General features: G+C 37.6%; 1 protein-coding gene and 1 non-coding gene across 13 annotated transcripts; one reads left to right on the top strand and one right to left on the bottom strand.

The window, feature by feature from the left end:
- Positions 1-115, bottom strand: LOC137019535 (U5 spliceosomal RNA). The gene has a single exon (XR_010895079.1). It is a non-coding gene; the product is annotated as a U5 spliceosomal RNA (small nuclear RNA).
- Positions 116-3,143: 3,028 nt separating this feature from the next.
- On the top strand, positions 3,144-18,973 carry dcun1d4 (DCN1, defective in cullin neddylation 1, domain containing 4 (S. cerevisiae)). 12 transcript variants are annotated; one of them, XM_067383696.1, is made up of 13 exons: positions 3,160-3,222; positions 5,890-6,090; positions 7,148-7,218; positions 8,247-8,360; positions 8,461-8,500; positions 13,181-13,268; positions 13,687-13,775; positions 14,438-14,508; positions 14,609-14,700; positions 14,802-14,910; positions 15,737-15,841; positions 16,351-16,453; positions 16,591-18,973. In XM_067383696.1, the coding sequence occupies exons 4-13, from the start codon at positions 8,340-8,342 to the stop codon at positions 16,644-16,646; spliced, it is 774 nt and encodes a 257-aa protein (XP_067239797.1). In that variant the 5' UTR covers positions 3,160-3,222; positions 5,890-6,090; positions 7,148-7,218; positions 8,247-8,339; the 3' UTR covers positions 16,647-18,973. The 12 variants fall into 12 exon arrangements, with proteins under 12 accessions (XP_067239793.1, XP_067239799.1, XP_067239797.1 ...); XM_067383694.1 differs by lacking the exon at positions 3,160-3,222 and adding an exon at positions 3,229-3,527; XM_067383695.1 differs by lacking the exon at positions 3,160-3,222 and adding an exon at positions 3,230-3,354.
- The last annotated feature ends 66 nt before the right edge of the window (positions 18,974-19,039 follow it).

Genomic DNA, 19,039 nt, shown 5'->3' with positions numbered 1-19,039 from the left:
AGCCCCGCCTGAAGCAGGGCATCAAAAAATTAATTTATACTCATTGTGTTCCTCCCCACGGAAATCTTTAGTAAAAGGCGAAAGATTTATACGATCTGAGGTGAAACATGAGTGTATGAACGTTTGTCGTTCAGGGTTCAGTATGAGAGCAAAGACGACACAAACATCAGTGACGGTAAGTTCACTCTGATTATTACCAAGTAACACCAACCAAACCAGTACATTACAATAAACAAACAAATCTACTAGAATGTATATTTAAGATGCACAGGAGCACGTAAAGCGTTAAATATGATACTAACATGTTAAAAGTTAAGCGTGCAATGCATCATGGGAGCTCAAACTGCATGCCCGAGTTAGTCACGTGACTTTCTTTAAAAGTCATTTTGCACTTTATTTTTCTCTTGTGTTCCCGTTTTGTTTTCTGCTGTTCTCAAGATCGGAACTAAAAAGACAAAAACACGATGCTTGACATTCTATAAAACAAACTGTACTACATAACGATGCATTATTCCACTCAGCTTCTGCAAATAAACAAAGGAAACTGTGCTTAAACAATGTCTTTTTTTCAGAGAGCTGTAATGACGACAAACTAATAAAATGAATACCTTGAGTTCACTGCTTGTTTATCCACGTGATATTTCACAAATCATACGTGCACTACACCACACAGTCTATGTGACCTAATGCAAGTCCTGCCAGTGAGAATATCTGGCGACACCTAATGGTCATTTGATGTCTTAATAAACTGCATTGAATCACCAATAACACGGAACAAAAATGGCCAGTTAGCTAAATATAATAAAAATACAAAATACTACAGTCGTCTTTTGCAAAACAGCAGTAGACTAGCCTAATAAATATGATTGCCATGATATATTACCACAATCAAAAAAGTCCACGAAGACAGCCAACATGGCTAATTCAGTCTTTTTTGCTGTATAAAGCAATTTGCTTATCAATATGAGTACTAACATGCTCTAAAAACTTGTCTTCGCTGTTTGACCTACCATATACCACAAAAAGAAAGAAATAATAGTCGAAAATCCCCCCAAAGTAGTCAAAACTGAAACGTTTTATCTTTACATTTCTATTACTTCTCCACTTTTACAGTGTTTTAAAACTTTCAGTAAGCAGTTTATCAAGGCCAATGATAGCCGACGCTCAACAGACGCTGGTCAACAGAAATTGGTTTTCTTAAAAGGAAACCATAGCAATAGGGAACACAACTTTGAAAAAACATACTGGCATATCACTTTATTATAAATTTAAATATTATAAATATATTACAAAACCTTAGTTTAAAAAGTCTTCTTACAAATAAAGGTTCTTTATTGACATCTATAGAACTTAATCTATAGATGTCAATAAAGTTCAATGGAATTGTTCAATGGATTGTTGTTTAACAGCATACCGATTGTTCAGCTGACGAAATATCTTTCCAAAAGAATTTCAGTAGGCAAAAACACTCCATAAAACAGTTCTGAAAGTTGTGAGTTGTGAAAATTACATGTGTTCTAGGATCTTTATACGGCACATGCCTCTCTCCCTCACAGCCTCTTTTTTATCCCTGTAAAATTCAATATGGCGTCTACCCTAAGGCCTGGTTTCATGAAAAAAAAACATCCATGGAACCTTCTCATTGCACAAAATATTCTTTATAGTGGAAACAGGTTTCTCTGATTATTAAAAGGTTCTTCACACTAAGAAAACATGTTCTTTTCAGAACCATTTATTGAATACTCTGGAGAAGCCAAAATTGTTCTATGGCATTGCTGCGAAAACCCCTTTAAAGGCCTCAATGTACTCATGGCAATGTTACAAAGGTGGCATTGAGCTAACTGTCCTTGGGGTTGTGTGAGATGAACACCAGACCTTGTTTGGGGAATTTATACTTTGAATATTATTCTAGGAACTCTAAATGTATGTAATATTATAACTTGCCAGTTAACTTAACAACTAATCAGTATGAAGCTCAGAGACAGTATGTCTCTGGGCATCAAAAAAAAGTATGTACAGTCAGAGACTGTACGTCAGTACTGGAGCACAAGAGGCATCTATATAAAAATCTAAATTAACAGAGCATTTACTTTCTGTGACTTTGATTGCTTTGAATGACTTTGCTGTTGCTAAAATATTATACTAATTACACTAATTACACCCATGACTGATTTGAACCACGCGAAAGTGCAAAATGGGAAAATTAAATAATTTTTACATTATTCAGAGCCTTTGCTGCTGCAGGGGATATTTAACATCTTCAGTGCATTATAAACAGAATAAATGATGCCTGTTGAACGCTAGTAAATGTAGGAGAATTAATGATTGGGAAAGATTGCAGAACTGACTTGGAGAATAGCTGATCCCACACCAAATTCAGTTTAGAACACTGCATTTTGTAACAGCAGTATCAGTAGTGAGCTTTTGTGTAGATCAAAGACCAAGCAAGGGGTATGTTTTGCTGATTTACCTTGTCCTTGAGTACAGCATACACGAATGTAGATGCTAGTCACCATTCACCAACATAGTATCTTTTGTCTAAACCAAGAAATGTTGACTCAAGCTGCCAGTTTGCCCAGCATATCATTTTATGCTCCAAAGAAAAAAGTCATAATGGTTTTAAATGAGGGTGAGAAAATGATGATCTTGGTGGGTGAACTGCCCCTGCTTTGACACAATGGCTAACATAATTGCGGTCCTTCTTCTTGAGATGTTTTTCATTTACTTTTGAAACTTTTCGATGTTGTGGATGACAATCGCGCACAAACAAGCAAAATCAGTTGCCTCGTTCAGTAACATTTTTCACTGTATTCTTTTCCTCACCATTGTTTTGTTAACCCAAGTGGGTTCTGTGTTGGTGCACAGCTGAGCCAATAGCCTGTCATCGTGGGCTGGCTTTCTTCTATGCACGAGGAAACTATCGTAACTGATGGGTGTAGACATACTTTTCAGCCAATAACATGCGCTGAGAGGAGGGGCTGTGAAAGCGCGTTAACCAATCACCTTGGTTTAGAGGCGGGATGTAGACAGTGCTTCTTGCGCAATATATTTGACACTCCTCTCGACCAATCAATGACACGAGTGGGCGTGGTAACTGAAAATTTGGTCCATCTAAATCATTTGTGGGCAGGTGTAATATTGACGTGTCCCGCCCACTGGCCGGTCTGCAGACTCACACAAATACAGTTGTGTGTTTCATAAAAATGCACTCAGATGCGTCAAGTAAGTACAATAGTACGTTTTCACTGCTATTCGTATTCTGTCGACCTGTGATGGCAATTGCGAACTTGCTGCACCCTGACAAGTTGCCTTGACTTCTTTTAAGATGTATGATTCGCTGTACTGACGCATTTTGTGAGTAAAGTAGCCGTTACCCGAGCATACAAATCATCAGATTGAGCTTGCTAGCTGCTCTCTTTGTGTTTTTACTCCGATGTCTTGGGCGCTTGCAAGCGACAACGACCTTGCAAGGAATATCGTTGCATTTTAGCCTTCTTTGCTTGAGTATATACGGCAATCCGAGCAAGGTATCTGATCCTATTTACACAATACACTTGTACACTAATTACCTTTAATACCCATATAACCTTAAGGGAGCCATCTATTTACAACTCGAATGAGTAATGCAAAGCCACCGAAGAGCAAGTTAGATTTTGTTGTTTTGGAGCTAAACGGGTCAGATTTTTCCGAGAAAACTGCGGAAAAATGACAGGGGGTGAAAATTGTGACGCAGTTGTGTAAAAATTTAGTGCTTACAAACACGTCGAATGTGATCTGACGCATTACTGTACGTCCCTCTGAAAGATTAATTGCATATCGTTGTGAAATAATGTTTTTGATTAAAGATACAAAATCTTTTTTTGCAGCATTTGGGTCGCATTCATCAGTTGGGGAGAGTACCGATTGAAATTATGATTTGGGGAATTCTGGGAAATGTGGTTTATTCAGCCGAACCATTTCATTGGCAAACGCAGGCGTTGTTTGTCGTTAGACTACATTCCCCAGAAGTCCACAGATTCTCCAGATACTTTGTAAAGTCGTTGCAAGTTATGTGTATACACACTCTGTGTTAACAGTGTAGCAGAAAATATCATTTTCTTCTTTATTTTAAACTCCAGTCAATATACAGCTGTGAATGCTTGAAACATTTTGTTGTGAATTCGACTAATACTGTTTATTACATGTTTGGGGTGTTTCATATCTACTGGCATTCCTGACAACTGCGTCACAGGTTCACAAATAGTCTAATTTTATGTCGAGTTTGCTTTAATAGTGCAATAGATTAGATACCGGACATTATTTAAATGACATATCTTTCATTATATCTGAATTTAATGTTGTTTCGATGGCTTGTCTGCTCGCACACCGTTCATATGAAAAGGCCTGTACGATACATTTTTTTATATATACGAATAACGAGAACGTGGAAGTTTATACAAAATTAATCATACGCTTCCGTCATTTTCTTGGCGCTACGTCGTATTTAGTTTCCTTATAAATGAATAATACTTAGTTTTCATGCGCCCAAAACACGATTACGTTTTATAGTCCGCATATTGTATTTATTTAGGTATTAGTGGGCTACATATTCTGGGTAACGTTACCAAAATACCAGATAATAAAACCAAAGAAAGGTTACAGCAAATATAACCAACATAACAAGCATTTACAGTGTACACATTGGTGTTGATACACTACGTTGTTATTTTCACTATGATAAATGATAATAAGAGATCCATAAACTTTATACTTTAGAATACATACGTCTTTTCCATTGCACTTCATGAGGAGAATTCTTAGTTACTAATATTGGGCCTTTCAAAAGATTGACCTTTAAAAATGCACATCTGTTCATATCTGAATATTATCTTGAAGAATAACCTGAATGAAAAATTGTGAATTCAAGGGTTAAGGGATAAATTAAAAAAGACCAATAGTGATATCACATGACTTTCATGACTGACTTCATAATTTTTATTTTTTTATTTATTTTTAAATTTTTTTACTTTCTGAATTTCATCACATCAAATGCAGTGAATCAATGCACCTTTTAAATGTTAGGTTAGATTTAATACAAGTATCATTATGGAATATCGCTGTGGATTTTATTTTGATTAACTCGAGTTAGTTGAGGCAGTTTCAATCGACTATTAACAATCTGTATTTGGGTCTGTGCATATTTATTATTAATTATCTATATCAAATCCCAAGTCTTGTTTTACAAATTTATTCGAGATATCTAATATTCTTTAGGACCTGATGCTAGAGAAATATGACCTCCACATTGACATTTACTTTCTTAATGATGAAACCACACTTTATAATATAAAGCAGTGGTTTCTAAACTTTTTAGAGTGGCGTACCCCCTGAGGAATTTAACAGCTTCGTGCGTAACCCCTCTCTTCCACTTAGACTGCAGTCACACATTTTCCATTAATGGACAATATTTTGCTCCGTTAAATTGATTTTCCAGTGCATTTTTACCTTTATAAATACCTTTTTATAATGTTTGAAAAAAAAAAAAAAGTTCAATAGACAAATATGCAATGATGGTAAAATACTTAAACTAAATATTTAAATATTAAACTAAAACCACCAGTAGGTGGCGGTAAGTCTATCGCTGCGTCCGAAATCAATTACTTTACCTACTTAACAGCATGCGAAAAACAGTACGCCAACAGAGTAGTATGTCTGAAAACATAAGCTGTGTTTCATTTTGGAGGCTGCATCCTCTGGAGGTTGCATTTGTCAGCCTCATCCGTCATCGTGGCGGTCTCATTGAAGAAAAGTAACCGTTAGATTGCAAGAAGAAATGACAGTATTTTACACCTCACAAGGAATAACAGTCAATTTTATTACAGTTACTTTTCTTACATAAGACGTATGCAGCCTACAAATACGACCTCTGGAGGACGCAGCCTCCAAAATGAGAAGCAGCTATAGTATTCGAAAAACAGTAAACGAAAAGTCCCCGGATGACCTACTACTTCTGCCGAGATTCCGAAGTGCGCATTCGATGGACACTTTACTATCCCATGAGGCCACGGGAGGGGATTTATCAATGGAGGTGAAGCGACGCAACTGACGCTGGTAGGTCACATGATAATGACAACATGGCGGATGTAGTACGTCCGGATTACATTCATACTTCACACATTCATACTATATAGAACATACTTTTTTAACGGTACCAGAGTAGGTTTAAATTCAAATGTAGCACCTACTAAGACAGTACATGATTTCGGACGCACCGACTGTCTTAATTAGTGAATCATCAAGTCATTCATTCAGTCAGTAACAAAGCAAGTGGCTATGAATGGGTCATTGAATCAGTGACTCCCACGATTCGTTTAAAGCTGCAGATTCGTTCACGAAACACCGCTGTGTTGCAGTTCTACTACTTTCATTGGAACTATTATTTAGTTGCAAAACAGAGCAAACAATACTGTTAATAATATTACCCTTTTGTATGTTGAACTGTTGTATAAAATCAGTTACATTTGCAATTGTGTGGATATTTGGAAAAAAGTGGATTTTTGTAATATAATATCAACATTAAAAACAAGAACTCAAACAGGTTGTTTTTGTGTCAAAGAGTTTGAGTCTTAAATTGATCTCTGTGCACAGTCTTTAGGTATATATGTTCTTCATGCTAGTAAGTGCTAAATCCCCGCTTTTACAAAATACATTGTCAAGAACAGCAGTAATGTATCACAGTTAGATAAGGTAGCATACATGTTCAGTTTTAATGTTAATTTAAGGTGGGGTTGAGTTAATTGAGTGGCAAAACTCAGCATTTTGTTCGCATACCCCTTCTGTCATATGTACCCTAGTTTGTGAACCACTGATATAAAGGTTATGGATGACATTGTTGGTAGTCAACTATGCTCATAATGAAGGCACATAAAGCAGTTAAATGCATACTGTGTGCATTAGCTCATTAGAAACACTGAAGTATCTCACATGGCCTATTATTTTTCCGTCACTCTACAGGATGCTTCTTTCCCATATTCTCAGTAACTTCTACATATAGACGGAAGACACTGTGTGAACAAACAAAAACATGCATAGAAACCCATTTACAGCCCAGATGCTTGTACATTACTGCCAGGAGTAACAGATGTTTATTTTTATATATCCCTCAAAGATTTCCAGCTGAACTCTCATTTGTCCACACTGGCCAGTATCCACAAGATCTACCACACCCTGCACAGGCTGGTAAATATGGACTCCATTTGCCTGCACTTAAATACTCATCAGCTTTATTGCCAGATTTAACATTCATGCCTTTAAATGATTTAAACCAAGAACATTTATACAAATGGAATTTGTGCACATTTCATGTTTAGTTTATCACTAGATGATTGATTCTTTTGTATCAATATGATTCTGGCAGGTAGGCCACTAAATCCACACAAAATCAACAAAGTTTTCAGTTTTCAAGGCCTATACCGAAGTTTACCAGTGTATCATTGATTTCTGTGTAGTTTAAGTCTGTTTATTTAGTGAACCTATAGAAAAGACATTGATGAATACCAGATATGTTCTCTGTATGCTATTGCTGAAGTTGAATCCAGCAAATAAAGGTTTGTGCTTGATTATGATGTGAAAACTCTTGGGCAGAAATTTGTTTGATTTGTCAGCCTTCAAACTGGCTTCGAACATGATGTTTAAAATAGAAAACATGTTAAAGAGGCTCTAGAATAGATCATAGATGATCTATAACCAGGGCTAGATGAAATCTGCAGACTTTTTTTCCCATACACATCTCTGCTAGATTTGGTAAATGGTAAAATGCATTGAACAGATTAAATATCCACTGAGCAATCAGGCAAGGGACAGCAGACAGGTAAAACTTTGAATGATGGGCATTTGAGATTTTCCACACTGAGATTTTGTGTAGGCTGTTTATATATACATTATCACATGCAGAATTTTGCAAATATGAGCCAATATTGTTGTGTGAATATTATTAGATCAGGCCATAAATGTTTAACCCTGTTCCCTGGTTAATAGACAGTTGTTCATGTATTGAGATTAATGCAAGAGCTGTTGGTGCTGTACTGACCAGCGTACTGGTAGATTAGCATTGTGGGATAGCGGCGTTTGGCTTTATGAGATGTCAGGAATCTCAACAGCATTATTACGTACTACAAAATTAACCTTTGATCAATCCATTTACATAAATAACTACCCTCATAACCCTGATTGACACAGAATTGTGCTCTACATTATCTTATTTCCAGAACTCTCCTCCCCGATGTCTTTGAGAAAGCTGCACCAGCAGCATCTGTAGAGGTTACAGGAAAATAAGATGATCAGCCATCTACATCACACACATGCTTACTGTCTTCTTTTTGGTGCGGGGCTAATAGTGCTAGTCTGCTGCAGAATGTTGTTTGAGTTGAGAGAGTGAAAGAGTGATAATGGTTGTTGAATGCAGTTTCTTTCTCACTGTAGAACCTGACAGAAGACGTCGGCCCAGAGACTCACGGCACAGGTAGTGACCTTCCCCATCTGACCTTGCATCTATTCATAACTTAACTAACTATTATAAAAAAAAATAATAATATATATATATATATATATATTAGTATATCATCTCAAGGGACAATACTATAGAAATGAAACTTGTATATATTTTAGAGTAGTCAATGTGCTGCTTGTATAGCAGTATAGATTTACTGTCCTCTGAAAATAACTCAACATACAGCCATTATTGTCTAAATAGCTGGTAACAAAAGTGAGTACACCCTAAGTTATAACAGCAATACGTCGTTTAATCATTCAAAGCCACATGTCCTATTCATCATATTCATGTTTTTGTCTGCTTGATAGGACCATACAAATTTGCGTATATTGTATTAGAGTGATTAAAATGTGGTGTTTTGAGTACAATTCTCTCATATTGACCACTGGATGTTCAACATGGCACCTCATGGCAAAGAACTCTCTGAGGATTTGAGAATTAGAATTGTTGCTCTCCACAAAGATGGCCTAGGCTATAAGAAGATCGGTAACACCCTGAAACTGAGTTACAGCACAGTGGCCGGGGTCATACAGAGGTTCCACTCGGAACAGGCCTCACAAGGGTCGATCAAAGTAGTTGAGTCCTTGTACTGTGCGTCAGGTGCAGAAGCTGGCTTCAAAAAACAGATGCATGAGTGCTGCCACCATTGCTTTAGAGGTTGCAGAAGTGGAAGGACAGCTTGTCAGTGCTCAGACCATACACCACACACTGCAACAAGTCGGGTTGCATGGCCGTCGTCCAGGGCTGGACTGGGACAAAAAAAATGGCCCTGGCATTTTTGCTCAGACCGGCCCACCACAATCGGTCGGACACCACCCACCAGTACACCATCCTTGCAGTACCTGTAAATATGCATACCTACTGTTCCATTCCCCAAAGCCCCTACAAAGCTGAGTAGTAAGTGCAAGTGGACCAGTGTACTCACTCTCGCTTGACTGACTCCCTGGTGATCAAAAGTGGCAGTGGAGTAGGGCCTACACACCAATGGACAGCAAAGATCAGAAAACAATTCTTATTTTAAGTGTTTAACTTTGCATTATAATCTTGATGGACAATGTGCTCCATGTTATAAAAGCTAGTTAACCCTTAGAACATGGATGTAGTATACTGATAATTCTATAAAGAAATATTTTTTTCCATTTTTTTTCAACGAAACAGACAGAAGAAAAACTATAATTTACAATTACAAATATACTTTGTTTTAAAGAGCACAAACCCCTCTTTAAGTGTCAAACATTTACCTCTTATTGTTTAGATACTCCCCATTAAAAACAATGAAAAAGAAAACTATACTACCAAATTACTCGCAAAAAACGTCCTAATAAAATGATATACATGTTATTCACTTGCCATAAACAACCAAGTGTTCATACCAGAGTAATAGGGTACAAGAGCTACAAAACATAACTTTTTATAGCCGAAAAGTGAGATCTAGTAGACCATCATCACGACTAACGGCTATAAATAGACACCTATAGTCTCGTTGTGAAATAAACACATCATCAGTAATATTACATTAAAATAATAACCTGAATTTTTTTTTTGAAAAATCAAATTGCATCATTTCAGGTTTTTGTAGTTAATGAGAAGGGGCGTTACTGCATAACTGAACTCTGATAGCTACAAGGGCACACTGCTAGCTACAAAAAAACAGTGCAAAATAGCTTTTGCTGTGCTATTTGACTTTAGCTGACTGAGTGACCAGTGCAGTAGGTGAAAGTCTGACTTTATAATAACAACGATGATTATGTTGTCTTATAGCCTAATATTCATTAATTTAGGTAAAGCATCATCATCGTCGTTGTCGCATCGTGAGTCCCTCGCTCCCTCCCTCCCTGTTAATCATGTATCTACCCTGCTTACCTCTTCTATTATACTCTCCTGCTTACTCTGTCCCTCATTGGCTTCACTGTCAAACACCTGCTGCTCCTCTGCCTGACAGGTGTCTCCTCCATGTTCTTCTATATTCTTGCACGTCGTCAGGTACTGTAAACTGAAGCTACTGTAACCGTACTAAACATGTCAGTCATTTTTGCACGTTGAGGCATCAACCTCTACATTTTTTTTATTTTTTTGCCCGCAACGTCTCTGCACCCCCATTGCACTTGCGCTTTTGTTTCTCCATCCTCCTAATCCACAAATGTTTTGGCTCTGAGCCAGTGCATCTGACACATGAAACACAGGGGACGGGATGGAGTCTGTTGAGAGATGAGATTGGGCCAGCCCAGTGTCAGCATGGAAAATGAACCAATGGGCCGCTGTCCCTGCTTTATGGGCCGGTCTTTGGCCAATTTTATGTTTATTAAAAAAAAAATATATATCATATCATATCGCGGCCCCGCCCCCAAGTGCGTCGGCCCACCGGGCATTTGCCCGGTATGCCAGATTACCAGTCCAGGCCTGCCGTCATCTGTCCACAAGGAAGCCTCTTTTGAAGCTGGCTCACAAGAAAGCCCGCAAACAGTTTGCTGAAGACAACCTGTCCAAGAGCATGAATTACTAGAAACATGTCCTGTGGTCTGATGAGACCATGATAAACTTGTTTGGCTCAGATGGTGTCCAGGATGTGTGCCCACCCTGGTGAGGAGTACCAAGAAAATTGTCTCTTGCCTACAGTCAAGCATGGTGGTGGTAGTATCATGGTCTGGGGCTGCATGAGTGCTGCTGGTACTGAGAAGATGTGCTTCATTGAGGGAAATATGGATTCCAACATGTACTGTGACATTCTGAAGCAGAACATGATGCTCTCCATTCAGAAACTGGGCCAAACGGCAATTTTCCAGCATGATAACAACCCTATACACACCGCCAAGATGACAACTGCCTTGCTGAGGAAGCTGAAGGTGATGGAGTGGCAAAGTATGTCTCCAGACCTGAACCCTGTTGAGCACCTGTGGGGCATCCTCATGCAGAAGGTGGAGAATCGCCATGTGTCTTACATCCAGCAGCTCCGTGATGTCATTACGGAGGTGTGGAAGAAGATCCCAGCAACAACCTGTGCAGCTCTGGTGAATTCCATGCCCAGGAGGATTAAGGCGGTGCTAGATAACAGTGGTGCTCACACAAAATATTGACACTTTGGACACAGTTTTTGACATGTTCACTTAGGGTGTACTCACTTTTGTTGCCAGATATTTAGACAATATTGGCTGTATGTTAAGTTATTTTTAGAGGACAGTAAATCTGTACTACTATACAAGCAGCACATTGACTACTCTAAAATATATACAATTTTCATTTCTATAGTATTGTCACTTGAGAAGATATGCTAAAATGGTTGCTGAAATGTGAGGAGTGTACTCACTTTTGTGAGATACTGTATGTATGATTTTTCTTTTTTTCTACACTATACTTTGCTGGGTTACATTTTTTTCTTCTACGCAACTGTTCTACACTATCAATATGAATTTTTTTTTTCAAAAAGAATTGAATACTTTTATTTAGAAAGGATGCATTAAAAGTGACAGTAAAGATGTCGCTAAAAATGTCACAATATTTATGTTTCAAATAAATGCTATTCCTTTGAACTTCCTATTCATTAACATTTTTTTAAAAATGCATTGGTGCGGTTTCAACAAAAATATTAAGCAGAATGAAGATGAACTGAGGCCCTGTTTACACCTGTTATCAAGATGAGATTTGTTTGATCGGATCACAAGTGAACGACGCTGTAGTGTAAACTGTGTCTAAAACGTTTTGAGCCTGTCCACTTTTTTTCCACTTCCAGAGGTAGTCGAAAACGCATTAGACTGGATTGCTTTCGTAGTGTAAACGCTCATGTGGTCAAATGTGTTCAAACAGCCACAAAAGACCAACTAGCAAGATGTGATTTAAACTTTGTTGGCTGGAGACCCAAGTTTGGTTTGAAGACGTAAAATTACCAAGCACAATGTTCTCTCACCATTCCTGATTTCTAACACGCACTCAAAAGAGTTTGTCGTGGTCTTGCAGCTTTCAGAGCAGAAACAAAAGCTGATGCTCTCCGTATGTTTTTCCATCATATCTGGGCGCATTCATAAAGCTTATTTTGTCCATTACATTGTAAGATCTGAAAAAAACCCATATATTTACCCACCCATAGACCCTACCCTCAAGAAATCAGGACAGAAGTGGCTGAAAGTGTTCAAAAGAGACGGATTAAAATACCAGTTGTAAACGGGTATGTGTCTGCCTTGTCTACTTGTGACCAAAACACATCTTAATACCAGCTGTAAACAGGGCCTGAGATGAGAGACAGCTTTTTTTAGTTTTTGCACACTTTTCATGCCTCTGAGGACTGACGGCCAATTACACACGCTACTAAGTTTCAGATGTGGCTTCTACATATAAATGCGGGATTCACTCTCGAAATTGCAATGAGTGACATAGTAATAACCATAGCATTGGACAAAAATATGACATGTCAAAATAGATAAACATTAAGCAATGTAAATGCAGACAAATAAATATCAATATTTTTGAAATTCTTGAATGTCTGACTGCACATTGCTATTCGTGTAATGGTGGAGCCGTTGCTTAGTGATTTGATTCTGGGACTGCATCTAATGCAGATTATATTAGGACATATCCCTGGTTTGAGGGAGGGAATGACTGAAAAAGTGAAACAAAAAAATAATCATCATCTTTGTGTTCTGTCTCTCTCTTTTCCAGCCTGCTGCTCCAGAGCCATGCCCCCCAGGAAAAAGAGGAGACCTACTGCTGGAGACGACCTGTCTGCTAAGAAGAGCCGGCAGGATAAGTATGCTTAAAATCACCTTTCCATTCATCCATCCATCTCACCAGCCTCTCCATCTCTGTCCATTCCATCTATTTGTTGACCTTCCTCTGATTCACTCATATACACACTTATTCATCTGTCCAACTTTTTGATTAACAGCTAAACTAGGTACCTGTCAAATTATGTCAGTTAAGAAAATTCTGTATTTATTCACAGAAGGAATTTGACTGTTATAATAATGTAAAAAGAAAGTTGCACAACTATCATAATTGTTAGTTGTACCATCAAATCTGTGTTTGTGTGGGCGGATTTCTGCCCTCAGAGCATGTGTCTCTTCTTGTTTGTATCAGATGCAGCACGTTTGTCCTTTAATTTTTATACAAGTGTGTGTTAATCTGTGTTTAAATAGCATCCGCTCAGTCCTGTCTATTCATTTCAGTGTTTACAGAAAACAGGAGACCTTGCAAATCCAGGAAGCTGAAGCTTTTTCTAGCAAGAGATGTCTAGAGTGGTTTTATGAATATGCAGGTATGTGTGCAAAATCATGTTTAGTTTTATGTCATCAAGTTATGAACTGTCATAAACTGACTTTTTAATATCATTGATAAGTCTTTAAAATGCTATAATCACATCAAAATCTGATAAGCTTGTATATTTTGACTTGAAATGTCTAGAAGACAGTGAATAATGTCAGCTAAATTTACGCTAGTTTTTTTTTTTATTCAGAATTCCACCCTTGTGACTTCAGAGACTTTCCAAATGAAGTTAAGATGTAAATAGAGTGACTATAAGAAAATAATAAAATGTATTTGGGCACTTACGTCACACTTAAAAATGTGTAAATTTAAATGAATACAAAATATCAAACCAAGTGGCATCTGCGCAAATGATGCTTTTCTCAGATACTTCACTTTTTAGCTCACAAAGTGTCCTATAGCAGAATAAAGTTTGACTACCAAAAATGTCCAAGACTTTTTGTCTTCATTTTGAACAATATATCTGTTGCTTCATATTTGAACAAACCTAGATTTCAAACAAAAATTTTTGATTGAAGTGTGCTTACAGGACACTAGTTTTAAAATGCTGTTTTTTTTTTTTTGGGTTTTTTTTGTTTTTGTGGCTTAAGTGTCCAAATACTTTTTGGGGCCAATGTATATATAAGTAATTGTGTCTGCAACTTGTTTAAATAGGGTGTGATGATGTGGTTGGACCAGAAGGGATGGAGAAATTCTGTGAAGACATTGGAGTGGAGCCAGAGAATGTAAGTCTAAATTAATCTGATGTGGTTTTACATCTTCCTCTAAAAAACAAAACAAAAAAACATCTAATCAGTGCTAATTTTAATGTATATTTGTACGTAGGTGGTGATGCTGGTATTGGCCTGGAAGCTTGATGCCCAGAGTATGGGTTACTTCACTTTACAGGAGTGGCTCAAGGGGATGGGCTCATTGCAGTATGTTTGGCTAAACGTGGAACTTGTATACATCTACTACCATGCTACTACACTTCTTCCTTTCCCAAACTTCACTTTTCCTCTTCTTCTGTCATATGCAGGTGTGACTCTACTGAAAAACTCAGGAACTCTCTAGACTACCTGAGGTCTGTCCTCAACGATGCCACCAGTTTCAAGCTCATTTACCGATATGCCTTCGACTTTGCCAGGGTGAGTGTGTGTAGGACAGGTGATTGATGAACACTAATCATTGTCCACTTCAAAGGTCTGTTTGGATTAATGATTGCCTGTGACTGTATCTGGATCCTTTTTTTGCTGGGTTCATCACAGTTCTTCAGTTACAACAGACAAGGGCTTGAGACTGCTGAGAGATGGTGCTATTTTGGGTTGTTTCACCTCTTTGTCTGCTCAGCAGAAGTATCTCTTGTCCAGATAGTTGATTTTTTTTTTTTTTTTTTTTTTCACTCCCTTGGTATGAATTGTAAAGTGAATGAAGCTTTGCTGAGTGAAGCTCTTATAGGAGCCATTCGATAGGGCCAATAAAGTGGATGAGTACAAATAAATAGCTTGTGGCAACCTTGAATGGATAACATGACATCCATCCTGTCTAGATAAAACCGAAATGTTCATGTCTAGGCTCATCTTTAAGCTCAGCACTTGGTCCATTCTCTTGCAGTGAAACCATATTTCATGGCTGTTAGAGAAGTGATTTAGAGTATTATTGCTTTTAAATACTGGGCACAGAGATCCTGAAGCATTGTTATGGTGTTAAGGTGTAGAGACTATAATCATGTTTGCCCTCAGGTGCTTGGATTATCAAATGTTCAAGCTCAGACTGCTTAGAGTATAGAGTACACAGTACACTAATTCCTGAAGTGGTCCTCCAGGAGCAATCTGGATTTAAGTGCCTTGGCAATAATGGGTCATTTATAGACCGTTACCTCACTACCATAATTGCTAACTTAGTATTTTTATTGTGATGTGTGAACTTGTATTCATAATGTTTAAAATGTTATTTGGTTCCACCCCTTTGCAGGAGAAGGATCAGAGGAGTTTAGACTTGAATACTGCCAAGTGTATGCTGGGACTTCTGCTTGGGAAGACCTGGCCATTGTTTCCAGTGTTTAACCAGTTTCTAGAAGTAAATATTTTAATCTTTACAGTCGATCAGTGTCACTTTAATAATTTTAAAAGACCAGTCAAATGTTTGTATACGCTTGCGCATTCCTTATTACTGCTTTCCACACTTTAGAATAATAAATGTCATAATGCTAACATGCATCACAAACCTTAAATGGCTTATATTTGACGTTCTCTCAGTCAACTTCTTGGATCTAGGAATACTTTTTAAACAGCATTGAAGGTGTTCACAAACTCGCCATTTTGTTGGCTGCTTTTATGTTTCAGCTCATCTATGTTCCAAAACAATTAATTAAAATTACATTTAAATTGCTCCATGTACACATTCATATGTAGCAACAACGCAAACACAGTTTTAGAATAAATCTGTAAATAAAGGGAAACTAAATCGGTACAAACATTTGACTGGTATTTATTTGTATATTTGCAAATCAGTGCATATTCTATGTGAAAAACATTTTTAACAGTGACATTTTTTTTTTTCTTCTTCACATGTTTATCCCTCCACAGCAATCTAAGTATAAGGTTATAAATAAAGATCAATGGTGCAATGTTCTAGAATTCAGTAGGACTATCAACCTTGATCTCAGTAACTATGATGAGGACGGGGCCTGTGAGTACAAGCAACCACACTTTAACATGCCTGTATATTTCTAATTATACCCCAATTAAGACATCCATCATTCTTTTGTACAGTGCAGCTGAAAGTACATCAGATTTGCCTTTTAACTAAGTTTTCTCTTTGTTTAGGGCCAGTGCTGTTGGATGAGTTTGTGGAATGGTATAAAGATCGAGAGATGTCGTAGCGACAGCTTCCCAACGCCTACCACCATCACCAACTAGAAACTAATCGCCAACAATCACCATGACAATGACGACAGAAACGGCTTTGAAACAAACATCTAGAAAACAAAGTACAAATCAAAACTGAAGAGTTTGGGACAAGACTGATGGTGGCCCCTGGCAGTGAGGGCTTGAGTGTGTGAGTGTTTGCATAGAATGTAATTATCAATGCACATGTTTGTATGTCGCCCTTTTAGCCGGGGCCATAGGAGGGTCACTGGTGGTTGTGTGTTGGAGAAACAGCACCTCACCGACTCCACCTAATGCCCCCCATAGCCCACAATGCATTGTGGGTAAGCACACGGCCAGCCTCGGAGCCGCCTTCCCACCCCACTGTGATGTTTCATATTGCTGTGAATGTGAATGAATAGGCTCTTATACGGAGGATGAATTCAGATTCTCCACAAGGCAGGGTAGGTATAAACTCCCATACTGTCTGAAGATTTAAGACATTTAGGTAATTTAGGCCTTGAAGGACAGAGAAAGGAAGAACAACACCTGCTTGACTTTTTACTGAAGATCAGTGACTTTTTGGTTCAAAATGGAAATAGCTTACAGTGTCACTCTGCTGATGTGGTCCAAACACTGTTTTACTACAGTTTTTATGTTGGAGGAGAATGACATTCAGAGCATGTTACCATAGTTACATAGCAACCCATGCCATAAGTTTTATTTTTACCAGTCTCACTGCACTTGGTTGCCATTTAATAAAGCACACCACAAGCAAGAGTGTCATACACATTCTGCTGTAAGTACTTCCTGTGGTATCAATATACCTTTCACCACTTATAATTTTGAAATTGATTATAAGATCAATGAGAATAGCTTTACTGTTTGCAACATGAAGAACAGAGGCTATACTTATCATGAACATAGAGCCCAGTATCTTTTTCCTGACTCATATGTCCATTGTGCATAGACACTGGCAGTGGCAGATATGGCCATCTTGTAGAGGAGCGTGAGCAGGTTTAAAGTGACTGCAGAATGCATTAATTATATCATTTGATTCCTTTACAATGTAACTATACTGTGCATGTAATTAAAATGACAAGACATAAATCTAAGTGATGGAAAAGAGAAAGGATGTAAGAAAGCTGTTAAAGTGCACTTTTGATTTCTGTGATGAATTGCCACAAAAATTATAAAAACAGGTATTCTGCCCTAAACACTGACTCTCCTTTGGCCACATCCTCGTCCACAGATCTTGTGGTCAAATATGATCACCTTAACCCATAGTGACCAATGCCTAGCAAATATTTAACGTTCTAGTTATGTTTGTAAAACTGTCGAGTTTTGTCTATGGCTGTGGCGTGAAGCTAACTTGTCATTTGAACAAGAAAAAAAAGCATGCATGCATTCTGCAGTTAGAGCCGTCTTTGTGAATGAATGAGGTTTTTCCTTTTTGTACATTTTTTTCGCTTTTTTTTTTTTTTTTTTTCAATTTTTTTTTTTTTTTGTACAGGTATTTGTAGAAGTGGATTTTTTGTGCTTAATTTGGGTATCCGCGGTCATGCAGTCTTAACGCTTTATGAAAAACATGATTGTGTGATGGTATTTAGAGCTTAAACACACTTGTAACCTCATCTGTTGAGATGTTCTTCTCTGCATTGCCTCCTCCACCATCTCCACCAAGTGCTAAACAACCATGTTCATGAGTGACTGCAGCATTTCAGTATATCTGCAATGTCACGAAAACATACTAATTTTGTGATATGTTAAGGAATTAGAGTACAGAGACAAAATGATTATCAACTTTATTAAATCATATTTTGGGTAACAAAAGTTATTTTTTTTTCCCTCTGAAAGATGAACATTGTTAACCATAAATTATTTATCAAATATTCACTCAGCAACTTAAAAGCCAACAGTCTATGTATGCTGTGCATGCTGGCCAGAATCCATTTGGAAAATGTGTACAGACACTTGTCATAATCCCATTAATCTCCACCTGTTTGTGCCTGAGGGAAATTGTGGTTTAAAATTCCCTGTGCTCCAAGTTCCCCTGTATCATTATGACTGTTGCTTTTGTGGGGGGAGTATGTAATGCAGAGGGTTGAGCATTCTCATCTGACTGTATATATGTATGGATGTGTGTATATGTGTTTGTTTTCACTGTAACCTCTCTACATTCAATATATATATAAAGGGGTTTATTAACTAAATGTGGAGTCATTTTAATCAGTTCTATATTTTATGTTTTGAAAGAGAGAAGACTAACGTCTGGGGTCATCCTGGGGGTCGCCCCCTGAGTGCAATTAGTACCCTCTTGATTTTTTTTACCACTTCATATCATGACTCATAAAATCAACACGTGTTTATGATCTTATACAATACACATTCTTATATACATTGTTTC

Source organism: Chanodichthys erythropterus, chromosome 4 (assembly GCF_024489055.1).
Source record: "Chanodichthys erythropterus isolate Z2021 chromosome 4, ASM2448905v1, whole genome shotgun sequence".
NCBI lineage: Eukaryota > Metazoa > Chordata > Actinopteri > Cypriniformes > Xenocyprididae > Chanodichthys > Chanodichthys erythropterus.
Note: the sequence above shows the minus strand (reverse complement) of the source record. Positions and strands in the feature narration are given on the sequence as shown.